The 15,137-nt window shown below is 34.4% G+C and overlaps 1 protein-coding gene across 23 annotated transcripts in view; it reads right to left on the minus strand.

The window, feature by feature from the left end:
* N4BP2 (NEDD4 binding protein 2) overlaps window positions 1-15,137 on the minus strand; it is a 154,209-nt gene that overhangs the window by 113,530 nt on the left and 25,542 nt on the right. For 16 of the 23 annotated variants that reach the window (XM_042936543.1, XM_042936544.1, XM_042936561.1 and 13 more), the window contains 4 exons: window positions 13,813-13,842; window positions 10,617-11,757; window positions 9,911-10,035; window positions 2,965-3,053 (listed from right to left, as the gene is read on the minus strand). In XM_042936543.1, the coding sequence (XP_042792477.1) occupies window positions 2,965-3,053; window positions 9,911-10,035; window positions 10,617-11,757; window positions 13,813-13,842 (1,385 nt within the window). Of the gene's footprint in view, window positions 1-2,964; window positions 3,054-9,910; window positions 10,036-10,616; window positions 11,758-13,106; window positions 13,308-13,812; window positions 13,843-15,137 lie in introns of those variants that run through there. The other 7 variants (XM_042936559.1, XM_042936563.1, XM_042936562.1 and 4 more) reach the window with 3 other exon arrangements.

Consider the following 15,137-nt stretch of genomic DNA (forward strand, 5'->3'; position numbering starts at 1 on the left):
GATTAACACATCTTCCATGTCACTCACAGTAAAATCTAAAATTCTTACAGTGATCTATGAGCCCTTATATAATCTGCCCTACCATCTCCACAACCACCATTACATCTCTGACCTCATCTCCCACTACTGATCCCCTCCCCCTCAGTTTTATGACAAGATGCCAAAAGTACTCACTGCTATTTTCTGCCATTCTGACAGAAAAGTCCCAAAATCAACCAAGACATCACAGTAGGAAGTGACATAATACCCTGTAATGACTCTATTCACTTCTATCTCCTCACCTCAATACCAAATTTCATACACTTTATTCAGGGCCTGGCAACAGCCCTGGTCTCTAATGACCTAAAGGAGTGTCATATAGCTCTCAGGATCAAATTAATTTTAAATGCATACACACAGAGAGAAAAAAAGAGACTGAATTTAAAGACTTCTTCAACTCCCATATCAATAGGTAAATCTTAATGATGTTACATTACTTGGGATGATTCTGATTTACGTTAAGCTATATGATAACTCACAAGGGAAACTACATATGTATATGTGTATACATATATACACAAAACTACATATATACACGTATATATATGTTGTATATATATATATATATATATTTAACTACATATATGTACATATAACCACATATATATATATATATATATATACACACACATATATACGTAGAACAAAGTAATAAGTTTTGCCAGATGCCACTAAGCATACCTGACTGCTCGCTACTTATTCAACTCACTACTTAACTACTTTTGTAAATGACAGTCAAGATAGTATTAGACTGTTATCTCCAATCTACTCCACTCCCCCACAGCTCTCATTATCTTGTTACCAAAAGAAGCAAAAAGGGATCCTCCTTCTCTACAGTAATTCCTATAACTACTTCTTTTTGAAGAAAAAATGAATTTGGCATTCTATGATAAGCAGCAGTCACTTATACTTTTTTAATTTTTTTTTAATGTTTATTTGTTTTTGAGAGAGAGAAAGAGTGCAAGCAGGGGAACGGCAGAGAGAGAAGGAGACACAGAATCCAAAGCAGGCTCCAAGCTCTGAGCTGTTAGCACAGAGCCTGATTCAGGGCTCAAACTGACAAACTGCAAGATCATGACCTGAGCAGAAGTTGGAAGTTAAACCAACTGAGCTACCCCAGCGCCCCTTGTCATTCATACTTCTAAGTAGAGTTGGGAATAGCCAAGGAATCAATAATGGAAAAACAGCTTTATAATTTCAATTATTATATAAGAAAAAAGAGAAAGAAAAATATTATGGAAGTCTGAAGGCTAAATGAAAACCAGTAACTCAGTAATGCAGAGCCTTCTTTATTTTCTATGTAGGAAAATGAAGTGTTAAAGAACTTTCTAAGATGATAGCAGGAAGCTAAGGAAAACATACAGAGAAGTAAGGGTAAGGGGGAAAGCATTTCCCATGATAAATACGTTAGACTAGAAATTAGGAATTCCTGAGGCCAGAAAGCAAACTGAATTTCAACTTCCAATGGACTAAAATTGAGTCTTTGTTCCCTCTACTGCCCCTGCACAGAAGTAAAATCTCATTTGCTCTCAAATGACATTAATTTTCTTCAGAAAATGAAGAGTCACACCTTCAAAATAGTACAAGTGCACTAAACACAGCAAAGGAGGCAGAGGCTGGACGTGCTGAGAACACAAAAGAAGCAGCACAACATTCATTAACTGAAGAAACATAAAGTGAGCTTTAAAGTGCCAGACGTGCTAATATTGAGGGAGTAAAATAAAGAATACCCCATAATCACAAAAGCTTCGTTCATTCATCATTTTAAGCCAACAAATACATATTTACTATATGCCAAACCCAGTGCTATATCCTAGAGAGTCAACGATGAATAAAACAGACCTACCTGCAAGAATATATAGATAGCTTAAGAGCCAAATTCGGCCCATTAGCCAGTATTTGTACAGCCTAGGAGCTAAGGATAGTTTTGTTTTGTTTACATTTATTTATTTTTGAGAGACAAAGTGTGAGCAGGGGAGGGGCAGAGAGAGAGAGGGAGACACAGAATCAGAAGCAGGCTCCAGGTTCCAAGCTGTCAGCACAGAGCCCAACGCGGGGCTCAAACCCATGAACTGTGAGATCATGACTGAGCCGAAGTCGGATGCTTAACCGACTGAGCCACCCAGGTGCCCCAATTTTTATATCTTTAAAGGATCATTTGAAAAGAAAAGAAAAAAAAAGAATATACGACAGAGACTGTATGTGGCTCACAAAACCTAAAATATTTACCATCTGGCGCTTTATAGAAAAAAGTTAGCCAACCCAATGACCTACTGATAAGAGCAGTGTGCTTAAGGCTATCACAAAAGTAAGCCAGGATGCCAGGAAAGCAGAAAGAGTACTCTATTCAGCTTTTTAGTAAGTTAATGAATGCTAACTTCCTGAAAAAGGTGACATCAAAGCTTGGAAAAAAAAAAAAAAAGAATATGGCAAATTTGGAGAACTGAAAATAGTTGAATTTATAAAATTCTGAATTTATCCGAAGAGCAAACTTTCAAAAGAAATTTAAGGACTAACAAAGGACCACCAACTTTGATTCTGCCAAGTAATAGCAATAAGGAAAAAAGATTTTGTGTGTATACACACGTGCGCACACACACACACACACACACACACACCCCTAAATTATAATTATGCATATGTACACAAACATAAAATTATAATTTAATACCACTACCTTTTCATAAAAGACATCAAAAACAAAAACTATCTCAGAGTTTAAAAACTGAATCTCAGAATTTGAAAACTGAATAAATTCAGTTTTACGCAAAAATGATTCCTATTTTTCTCATTTTGCTTAAGTACACAGAAAGCTCAGTTATAGACAGTCCAAGGGCTGTTTGCTTGAGATTCACTTGTGTAATTAACATCCCCCAATAATTTCAAACTTACTACTACTGACTTATGATAATTTATGATACAAACCAAAGAAACATATGGCTTCATTTCCCATGCCTGTAGGTTTGTATTGTCTATTATTATAGGAGACACCTTCTTCTCAAATGCTTCTTTTGCTGAAAAACACAAACAGAAAATGAAAAATCACTTTTTATAACAGTATTAAGTATTCTCTTGAAATTCTGAAATCTGACCTTGTTTTCATAATTTGAAAATCATGGATATGTGCTAATTTTACTCACAACTCAACTTCTAAATATCACTTTTGAGTATATAAAAATTAAAGTACAGATAAGTGTTGGATAATAAATACTAAAGTTATAATCAGAATATTTTTTAAAAAACTGACCTAAGTTTTATGTGTGTTACATGTATAAACAGCATATATGGGGGAAAAGCTATCCTTAATATCATCCTAAAAGCAACATTGTATCTTGGATAAGATTCTAGAAGGAATAAGAACTTTAGTAGAAAAACTAATATCAAAATAAAGCCTAGAGTTTAGTTAATGATAATGTACCTCTGTTGGGGCGCCTGGGTGGCTCAGTTGGGTAAAGAACGGACTCTTGATATCAGCTCAGGTTGATCTCAAGGTTTATGAGATCGAGCCCCATGTCAGGCTCTGCACTGCACTGATAGTACAGAGCCTGCTTGGCATTCTCTCTCTCCCTCTCTCTCTGTCCCTCCCCTGCTTGTGTGCTTTCTCTCTCTCTCAAAATAAATACATAAACATTTAAAAGTAATAACAATAATAATAATAATAATAATAATAATAATAATGTACCATTGTTAATCTCTTAGTCTTGACAAAGGTACCATGGTTATATAAAATGTTAACAGAAGAGGCAAATGGGGGAGGAGTATACAGAAACTCTATACTGCCTTTGCAACCTTTCCATAAATCAAAAATTATTCCAAACATGAGTTTTAAAACAAACAAGCATAATATATAAACAAAAAAACACACACAAAGATGTAATGATTTGAAATAAAGAAAACATTATTAAACACTGTATAAGAGATTTTCTTATAAAACTACCTTTTCCCCCCAGGAATTAGACCTATTCAGGAAATTAATGATGAAGCACAATAAGTACGCCTTACGAGGAAATTAGCTGAAAGTTTTATTTTTTTTTTAATGTTTATTTATTTTTGAGAGAGAGAGAGCGTGCACACGTGCGTGCGTGCGAGCATGAGCAGAGGAGGGGCAGTGAGAAAGGGAGACACAGAATCTGAAGCAGGCTCCAGGTCCGGAGGGCTTGTCAGCGCACAGCCCAATACAGGCTCAAAGCAGGGTTCAAACTCAAAAACCAGGAGAGCATGACCTGAGCCGAAGTCAGAAGCTTAACTGACTGAGCCACCCAGGTGCCCCTATTTGGAAGTTTTAAAAGTTTCATGTACTCTCTTACAACTCAGTAATAAAAAGGCAAATAATCCAATTTAAAAATAACAAAAGACTAAGGAGCTAGAAAAAGAAGACAAACAAAACCCAAACCCAGCAAAAGGAAAGAAATAATAAAGATTAGAACAGAAATAAATGATATAGAAACTAAAAAGACAATGGAAGAAATCAATGAAACCAGAAGCTGATTCTTAGAAAAGATCAACAGAACTGACAAACCTCTAGCCAGACTTATTAAAAAAAGAGGACCCAAATAAACAAAATCACTAATGAAAGAGGAGATAAAACAACCAACACCACAGAAATACAAATAATGGTAACAGAATATTATGAAAACCTATATGCCAACAAACTGCACAACTTAGAGAAAATGAATAAATTCCTAGAAACGTATAACTACCAAAACTAAAGCAGGAAGAAATAGAAATTTTGAACACACCAACTACCACCAATGAAATTGAATCACTAATCAAAAAACTCCCAAAAAACAAAAGTCCAGGACCAGATGGCTTCACAAGCAAATTCTACCAAACATTTAAAGAAGAGTTAATACCTATTCTTCTCAAACTATTCCAAAAAAATAGCTGAAGGAAAACTTCCAAATTCATTCTATGAGGCCAGCATTACCCTCATACAAAACAAGATAAACAGCACAAAAAGAGAGAGACAGAGAAAGAACACTACAGGCCATGAATATAAACGTAAAAATACAGATGTAAGAATCCTCAACAAAATATTAGCAAGCCAAATCCAACAATACATTTAAAAAATCATGCACCACGATCAAACAGAATCTATTCCTGGGTTGCCAGGGTGGTTCAATATTTGCAAAACAATCATGACATATCACATCAATAAGAGAAAGGATAAAAATCATAGGATCATTTCAACAGACGCAGAAAAAGCATTTGACAAAGTATGACATCCATTCCTGATAAAAACTCTCTACAAAGTAGGTCTAGAGGGAACATACCTCATCATAATAAAGGCCGTATTTGAAAAACCCACAGCCAATATCATACTCAATGCTAAAAAATTGAGAGCTTTTGCCCTAAGATCAGTAACAAGACAAGGAGGTCAACTCTCATGACTTTTATTCAACATAGTGCTGAAAGTCCTAGACACAGTAATTAGTCAACATAAAGAAATAAAAGACATCCACATTGATAAGGAAAAAGTAAAACTCTCACTATCTGCAGATGACATGAGATACTATATGTAGAAAATCCTGAAGACTTCACCAAAAAACTACTAGAACTGATCAATTAATTCAGTAAAATTGTAGGAAACAAAATCAGTGTACAGAAAGCGGATGCATTCCTATACACTGATAATGAAGCAGCAGAAAGTGAAATTAAGAAAACAGTCCTATTTACAATTGCACCAAAAACAATAAAATATCTAGGAATAAACAACCAAAGAGTTGTGAAAGACCTGTACTTTGAAAACTATAAAACTGATGAAAGAATTGAAGACAACACAAACAAATGGGAAGATATTCCATGCTCGTGGGTTGGAAGGAAAACATTGTTAAAATGTCCATACTACCCAAAGCAATTTACACATTTAATGCAATCCCTACCAAAATACTAACAGTATTTTTCACAGAACTAGAACAAAAAAGAAAAAAAAATACTAAAATTTGCATGGAACCACAAAAGACGAACAGCCAAAGCAATCTTGAAAAATAAAACCGGAGGTATCACAATTTTAGATTTTAAGTTCTTTTACAAAGCAGTAGTAATTAAAATCACATGGCTCTAGCATAAAAAGAAACACATAGATCAAATGAACAGAATAGAAAACCCAGAAATAAACCTATAATTATATGGTCAATTAATATTCAACAAAGGAGGAATGAATATGTCATGGGAAAAAAACAGTCTCTTCAACAAATGGTGTTGGAAAAACTGGACAGCTTCATGCAAAAGAATGAAACTGGGCCACTTTCTTTCACCATCCCCAAAAACAAACTCAAAATGGATTAAAGACCTAATTGTGAGACCTGAAACCATAAAAATCCTGAAGCAGGACATAGGCAATAATTTCTCTGTCATCCACTATAGCAACATTTTTCTAGTTATGTCTCCTGAAGCAAATTAAAAGCAAAAATAAACTACTGGGATTGCATCAAAATAAAAGGTGTCTGAACAGCAAAGGAAACAATCAACAAAACTAAAAGGCAACCTATTGAATGGGAAAAGATATTTGCAAATGATTTATCTGATAAAGGGTTAGTATCCACAATATATAAAGAATTTATACAATTCAACACCCAAAACACAAATAATACAATTAAAAAATGGGCAGGAGATATGAATAGACATTTCTCCAAAGAAGACATACAGATGGGCAATGGACACATGAAATGATGTTCAACATCACTCATCATCAGGGAAATGCAAATCAAAACTACAATGAGGTATCACCTCACACCTGTCAGAATGACTAAAATCAAAAACACAAGAAACAACAAGTGTTGGCGAGGATGTGGAGATAAAGGTGACACACATACACATACACATACATACACACACACGCACGCACACACATATGAAAAATGTTATATATTATATATACATATATCATATATACACACACATAGGATATTATTCAGCCATAAAAAATAATGAAATCTTGCCATTTTGCAACAACATGGATAGAGCTAGGGAGTGTAATGCTAAGTGAAATAATTCAGAGAGATAAACACCATGTGATCTCACTTATATATGGAATTTATAAAACAAAACAAACAAGGGAAAAAAATAAGAGAGAGAGAGATAAACCAAGGAACAGACTCTTCACTATACAGAACAAAGTTACCAGAGCGGGGGATAGGTGGGAAGATGGGTGAAATAGATGATGGGGATTAAAGAGTACACTTATGATGAAAAAAATAATAATTTTTTTAATTTTTTTAATGTTTATTTATTTTTGAGAGAGAGTGCAAGTTGGGGAGGGGCAGAGAGAGACACACACAGAATCAGAAGCAGGCTCCAGACTCTGAACTGTCAGCACAGAGCCTGACACGGGACTTGAACTCATAAACCACAAGATCATGACCTGAGCCCAAGTCAGACGCTTAACCGACTGAGCCACCCAGGTGCCCCAATAAAAAAATAATTTTTTAAAAAACAACACAAGATACTTAGGAAAAAATGCATTTTTTTCAAGGAAATTTTTTCCCATTTATTTTTTAAGGGAAAAATTGTACCTGAATATAATTAATGTATTGAAAATCTTTTAATTACACCTTCAGGGGAAAAAAAAATTAAACAGACAACTTTCCAAAGAAGATAAACTAATAGGCAAAAGGACACACCAAAGAATGCTCAACAGCCTCAATCACCAGGAAAATGCAATCAAAACCACAATGAGCTGGGGCGCCTGGGTGGCTCAGTCGGTTGGGTGTCCAACTTCGGCTCAGGTCATGATCTCGCAGTCCGTGAGTTCGAGCCCCACGTCAGGCTCTGTGCTGACAACTCAGAGCCTGGAGCCTGTTTCAGATTCTGTGTCTCCCTCTCTCTCTGACCTTCCCCCATTCATGCTCTGTCTCTCTCTGTCTCAAAAATAAATAAATGTAAAAAAAAATTTTAAAAAACTTAAAAAAAACACAATGAGCTACCACTTCACATCCACCAGGATAGTTATAATCAAAAAGACAGACAATAACAACTATTGGTGGCAATATGGAGAAGTTGGGACCCTCATAAACTCCTAGCAGGATTGTAAAATGGTGCAGTTGCCTTGGAAAACCAGTTGGCAATTCCTAAATAGGTTAGACATAGACATACATGTTCATAGCAATATTATGCATAATAGGCAAAAGTGGAAACAATTCAAATGTTCACCAACTGATGAATGAATAAATAAAATGTGGCATATCAATAAACTGGAGTATTATTCAGCCATATAAAGGAATGAATTACTGACACATGCTACAACATGAACCTTGAAAATATTATACTAAGTGAAAAGAAGGCTTTCTTTCACAAAAGACCACATATTATAGGATTCCGTTTATTTATTTATTAGAATTTGGTATCTTTAATCTCTTTTATTTTTTTGTATTTTTTAAATATAATTTATTGTCAAATTGGCTTATATGATTCCATTAAATGAAATGCCCAGAATAGGCAAACCTAGAGACAGAAAGTAAATTAGTGGTTGCCTAATTAGTGGCTGGGAGAGATTGGGGAGAAATGAGGAGTGAATATTAAGGGTGTAGGATATTTTGGGGGTGATAAAAATGTTCTAAAAGTGTAGTGATGGTTGTAGAACTCTGAATATGCTTAAAACCATGTGATTACTATCCCAATAAAGCTGTTTAACATAGAGTTCTGCCTACTGAGGCTCGGTGGGTCAGTCAGTCAAGCGTCCCGACTTCAACTCAGATCACGATCTCACAGTTCATGACTTCTGTGCTGACATCTCAGAGCTGGGAGACTGCTTCAGATTCTGTGTCTCCCTCTCTCTGCCCCTTGCCTGCTCTCTCTCTCAAAAGTAAATAAACATTAAGAAAATTTTTTAATAAATAAGAGAGTTCTGCCTATTAATTTAATATTATTATTGCTAGGACTATTACAGTAGTAAGGGCATGTTCAACTGCTGCTCGGCCCTTCTTTCTCATTTAACCTTAACAACAATCATGAAGGTTAAGTATTATTAAGCCCTTTTACAGCTGAAGACAATAGGCCTTGGAGAGTGTAGATAACTTGTAAAACATCACATAGCTAGCAACTGCCATATCCAAGACTATTCACCACATCATATTGTTTTCTTTATTTTTTGTTGTGTTAGTATTTTCACATTCCTGAGTTCTCACTTTAATATTCAGTTCAAGAAAAAAACACAGAAAAATTTAATGTCTTCAGATAGCAAATTCAAGAATCACTTATACAGTGCATTTACCATAAAATAAAGGTGAAAATATTGTCGATGTGTATCACAAATTCTTCATATGAAATTCAAACTATTCATAACATAAAATATAACATTTCATGATAAAACTGTCTTCAGTGAACAGACAGTTGCACTAATAAAAATAGTAAGGTTTTATCTCTGACTTCTCTACAAATTCAGTTTGAGGAGAGCCACTTTTACTCTCACACTGCCTCCCTTAACAAGTAAATCAATCTAGGAAAAAGTAGCAGTTAACAACACCAATCCATTTCAGGAAACAGGAACCAGAGCATAGGAGACAACTGGAACCATCTTGAGCTCTTCTGAGACCCATATAGAAAATCTGGTACACTTGTGACAAGATTCCCATTCATTAAATAAAACTTAAACATGTCATGCAATGTTCTAAGCATTTTACAAAAACTAACTCCTTTAATCCTCATAACAACTCTGTGAGATATGATGACCTCCTTCACTTCTTACTATGTAACATAACAATTATTATAATTTTACATATTATATATAGTTGAATAATTCACTTTATTTTTTAAGTTTAATTAAAAACTTTAATTAAAGGGAATCATAACTTCCTAAAAATTATATATCTATCAAAATACAAATACTTTATATTGCTCTTAATATTACCCAGAATCTAATGTCTATTCTTACCACGATTCTGGTTCCATTCATGTGCTTCTCCTAAGTATTTTACATCAAACTGGTACTGTCCATTTATGTAAAAATAATCATCAGTACTAAGAATGACTCCACTAGGATTATCCTCTTGCAAAGTCCTGTGAATGATAAATGGAATTGTTTTCATTAATTTTTCTTCTAAATTCTCTCTCCTAATTTTCACAAGGTCATAATCCAAATAAAGAACTCAAGCATGGTTATTTAAAAGTGAGAATATAATAATATTCAAACAAATCACATTGGAAATGCTCTAAGCAGAAGATTGACTCCCAAGAAAACTGACCTAAAACAAACCTATTTTGTTCCTTGAATTCAAAACCAATTATGGCTTTTTAACTCTATAATCAAAGTTGAACTTATTTTTCTCCTACCCAAATTAGTTCTCTTCCATAAAGCTATTTCTACTGACTTCAAAAGCTCACAATCTTGAAACCATCTTTAAATTTTTCTTCTATTCTGTCTCCCAAAATGACATGCTAAGATAAAATAAAAAACTCCTGGAGAAAAGAGTGCTGCTATCAGCCACAAAGTAAGAAAAAATTAGTGAAAAGAAAAGATTTCAGTGGTTACTAAACATATCTATTAAGCAAAAGCATTTCACATATTCATATTCTCTATCTGTTATAAATGCTCAGGTTCATGCATCATACTTTTTTAAAAACTCAATTAAACCTCATACCTTGCCAAAAAAGATTTTCCTGATCCTGGAAGCCCTCTGAGAAGAACAAGAACTAGTCCAACATAAGATGATGTCTTCTTTCTTACAACCTGAGAAACTGGGGTTTCTTGTACTTGATAAGCACTTGCTCCCTCTTTATTTCTCCATACCTTTGTCGGGGAAGTGTGCGAAATAACCGGAGGGGGAAAAGTGTAGTTGACAGGTCTCCAGTGTGTAGCGGTGGTTACGACAGGAGCTACAAAGCCATGGTTTCCTTGAAAGAGGTCAAAAGCAGGAATCATTGGATTCCACATTGGTGGAGGTGGAGGAGGAGGCAGCAGTAGAGGGAGAGGGGTAAGTACTGGGCAGTAATTCACATCTTTCCCCTTTGACGGCAGTTCAGTATGTTTGTGCGGTTTGAAATTGAACTCTTCGGAAGGTAGGAACATATCAGGGACAGAAGCAGATTTCTGATCCCCACCTGTGCCTAGTAAATCAAGCCCCAGATTTTGCACAGTAAGGCTTAAAGCCTGAGGTTCACTGTCATCCAAATCTACAGGGGCTTGAGAGAACGGAGTCTCAACATACTCAGTTTCTAAAAGCTCTTTAGGTCTTTGACCACGATTGCTACCACCCACCATACTGTCACTTGCTACATTTAAAGAACCACTGAGAAGAGAATCTTCCAATGCCAATGTATCATCCTTTATAAAACTTTTGGACTCATCTGAAACAGAATGTGAAGTTACGGTGTTTGAACTTAATGCAGAGGCAGAATTCTCTACATTTTCACTGTTCAAATCCACATTTTCTGTAGAAAGAATGGAAGTCATGCTACTTGCATCTGAATTTACAAATGCACTTGGGTCACTAAAACTATTAACACTTTGCAAAGGCAAAAATGAGTATACTTGGTCATCAGAAGAGTTCAATTTCTCAAAAGCATTCTGTATTAAGGAATCCAAGTCTTCGGTTAGCTGCATGTCCAAAAATGAATCCATTTTTGAATCTTCACTCTCTTCTTCAGGAGGATACTTTTCCATTATTTCACGTCCCACAGCACTTACTTGGCTCTCAGAAGCAATGAAGCTTTTTGAAGATGATTCTTCTACCTTGGCATCAGAGGCAGATAATTCTAATAGACAATCCATTGCATTTTCAACTGTACAACAAGGACAACAATATAAATGTGTATTGAAAATAGTAAAATACAATTTGATTAAAATCCATGTAAAATTATACTTTTTGCACTGAATGGAATATAGAAATTTATAAATATTCAAGTAATTTTTTTATTTAATATTTTACTAATATACCAGTCTGTATTAGTGAAAGGTTTGAATGATGGAGTCATACAATGTTGTTACTTTCAGACAAGCTGTAATAAACTAGGCTAATAAATTACCATCAAGTAGAAGGTCTCTGATAAATGTGAATTAACAAAATATTTATAAATTGTATCTAAAGATATCTATAATTATATACATTACAGTTATTTATAAAGACCCTAAAACCAGTTAATTTATTCAATACTGAGCAACTGCATGTCCTTTTAAGTACAAAGTATTTTCAGTACTCTCCTGTAAATCTAATCTGTTTATATGGTTAATGCTATAAATTTCACTTAATACAAAAAATAAGTATCAGCATATACTATATATCGGACATACATTGTACAAAGATAAATAAGACATAGTTTTTACTACACTTAAGAGATTTTTGCAATCTAATGGAGGCAATTAAAGATAATCAAATTAGAAAACAATTATATTATAATATAGATTAAATAATGCACATTTTTAGTAATACACAAATGCTATAACAGCCTTATAAGAGCGTAAGGAAAGATTTCACGTAAGGTAATATGTGAACTGGGACTTGAAGATTAAAAAGAAACTTGTCAGACACAGGAAGGAAAGGCAAAGCTGGTCTTGAAAACACAAAGTATGTTTAAGGTATTAAGAGAAGTTAGTTGGAGTATGGGTATACAGTACTATGGTGGATAAAAGGAGACAAAACTGGAAAAGATCAAGTGAAATTGGGAAGAGTCTTGTATGTCAAGGTAAGAAATATCAATTTTATTTTCTAAAGAAACTATCTGTCACCACATTTGAACTAGGAGCTTTATATATATCACCGATATGAACCCTCAAATAATACTATGAGGGTTAGTATATCTAGCAAATAGATGAAGAAAATAAAGTTCAAAAAGTATATTAACTTGGCCCAAATCACACAGATACTAAGTGACAGAGCCAGGCCTGGTATGTCTGACTCCAATGCTGAGCTCTTTCCCTTATAACACAAATACAGAGCCTTTTGCTTATTTTTGTGCTTTGTCTTAAGGAAATATGAAAATGAAGCACAGCACAGTAGGTAACAGCTCTGGTCTGGAGTCAGAAAACCAACATTTAAATTCCTACTTGTTGGCTATGACCCTCGAACAAGTTACTTAACTTGCGTAAGCCTTGATTTTCTCATTTGCAATATGGGGATAATAAAAGTACCTACCTCATAGGGTTGTTGTGAGGATTAAATGAGATAATCCGTGAAAAAGTGCTGTGCATAAGGACTGGCACCTAGTAAGCACCCAATTAATGTTCCCTTAAGAAGAAAAACAAAGAGGGATTGGAGGGGCAAGCCCGGCAGAGAGACCAGTTAGGAGATTATAGCAATAGTACAAAGGTTAGAAGCCCTAAACATGAAGAAAAAAAAAAAAAAAAAAAGAAAGAAAAGAAAAGAAAAAAAAAAAAAAAGGAAGAAAGCAAACACAAAAGGTATTTCTATGAAGAAAATGTACATGATAGAAAAACCACAAGATCAACCCAAAAAATTAATGTGTATATAATAAAAACACAGTATTATGTAAAAGTAAGTAAAAGATCAGGATATTTGTATCACGCAAGAGATACACAGGGTGTTGGAAAAATTAAAACAATGGTATAAAATAATAAAAACACATAAAAATTCACACAAGAATATAATAATTAATAAGCCATATGCAAAAAAGTTCAATAATCCTGTTTATTTAAAGAAAAAACAAATTAAGACAAAGCAAAATTTTATTCCTATTAAAATCGTGAAGTCATACTACACAGTGCTGAAACAGCTGTGGTGAAACCACGGTACTTATACAGTCCTGGAGGGATGGCAACTGGGCACACCTCTTGTAGGCAAATTCAGCAGCACGTTTCCAAGAGCTGAAAACTGTTCTTACCTTGTGACATGAGGAAATAAAACGTTGGGACTAAGAAAAAAAGCCAAAAGAAGGGAAAGGCGATTTGTACCAAGATGTCCTGTGCTGTATTAATTATTCATGAAAAACTTAGTTACAATTAAATAAACTAGAGCACAACATTTCAGTGGAATATTTGAAGCTATTAAAAATAAGTATAAAGATCATAGCAACACTGAAAAAATGCTTGTTACGCTTAAAAAGCAAAATACACAATTTCATCAATGTTATCATTTCAAAATGCTCAAAATATCAGTATTTATGAACAAGATGTAGAGAAGATCCTTGAAAAGAGAAACATTTTTTGTTAGGATGTAAGGGCAATATATTTTTCTTGTAATTCCTCATTGCTTATGTTAGTGTATGTGAAACAAATAAATTTTAAACACATCAACATTAAGAAATAAATGTTGAAGTCACACATAAAACTCTATACACTGTCATTTCTGAGCATTATGCAGACTGCTGAAAACTGTTTTTCTGCATACATAACAGAATACTTAAGCTCACATCACAGACTGCATAAAGAATAAAAGTGAAGTTTATCATGCATTACCAAAACTTCCCCAATCCAGAATAATTTTATCTTATACTAATCATAGCCAATAGCAATACTGAGCATCAACATTTGAAGTACTAAAGTATTAAAGCAATATTTAATTTACTCATTCAGTCAACTTTGATAGTTTCTTGTCTGTCAACATACTTCTAAACAATTTATTACAAGTTATTAATAATAATACTATACTGAAGACTTGACCAAACAAACAAACAAACAAACCTCGGTTCTCACCAAAAGTCCTATGAAGTACATACTTTTATTTTTCTCATTAACAAATAAGAAAACAGAGCCAGAGAGGTTAGTGGCAGAGCTGGAAACCTAACCCAGATTTCCTGATTCCAAAGCCAATATTGTGAAGTACTACTCTATTAGCATCAACTCTTAATAAGCTCTCATTCCCACAATTACAATCTTTTCCCTCAGAAAACCTGGATGGCTCAGTTGGTTGTGTCTGACTCTTGATTTCAGCTCAGGTCATGATCCCAGGGTTGTGGGATCGAGCCCCACATCAGGCTCCCCTGCTTAAGATTCTCTCTCTCTTTCTCTCCCTCCCTCTCCCCCTCATCTCCTCCCTCCTCTCTCTAAAAAAATAAAAATATCTTTTCACTCAATAAATATTTACTGAGGTCCTAATATGAGTCATTAGCCATTTTAGGGGCTGGGGATACAGCAATAAAAATATTTTATGAGATCTGTCTTTATGGAGCTTACATCCTAAGACAGTGGTTTTCAGCTGGGGATGATT

The sequence above is a fragment of the Panthera leo genome, chromosome B1 (assembly GCF_018350215.1).
Source record: "Panthera leo isolate Ple1 chromosome B1, P.leo_Ple1_pat1.1, whole genome shotgun sequence".
NCBI classification, from domain to species: Eukaryota; Metazoa; Chordata; class Mammalia; order Carnivora; family Felidae; genus Panthera; species Panthera leo.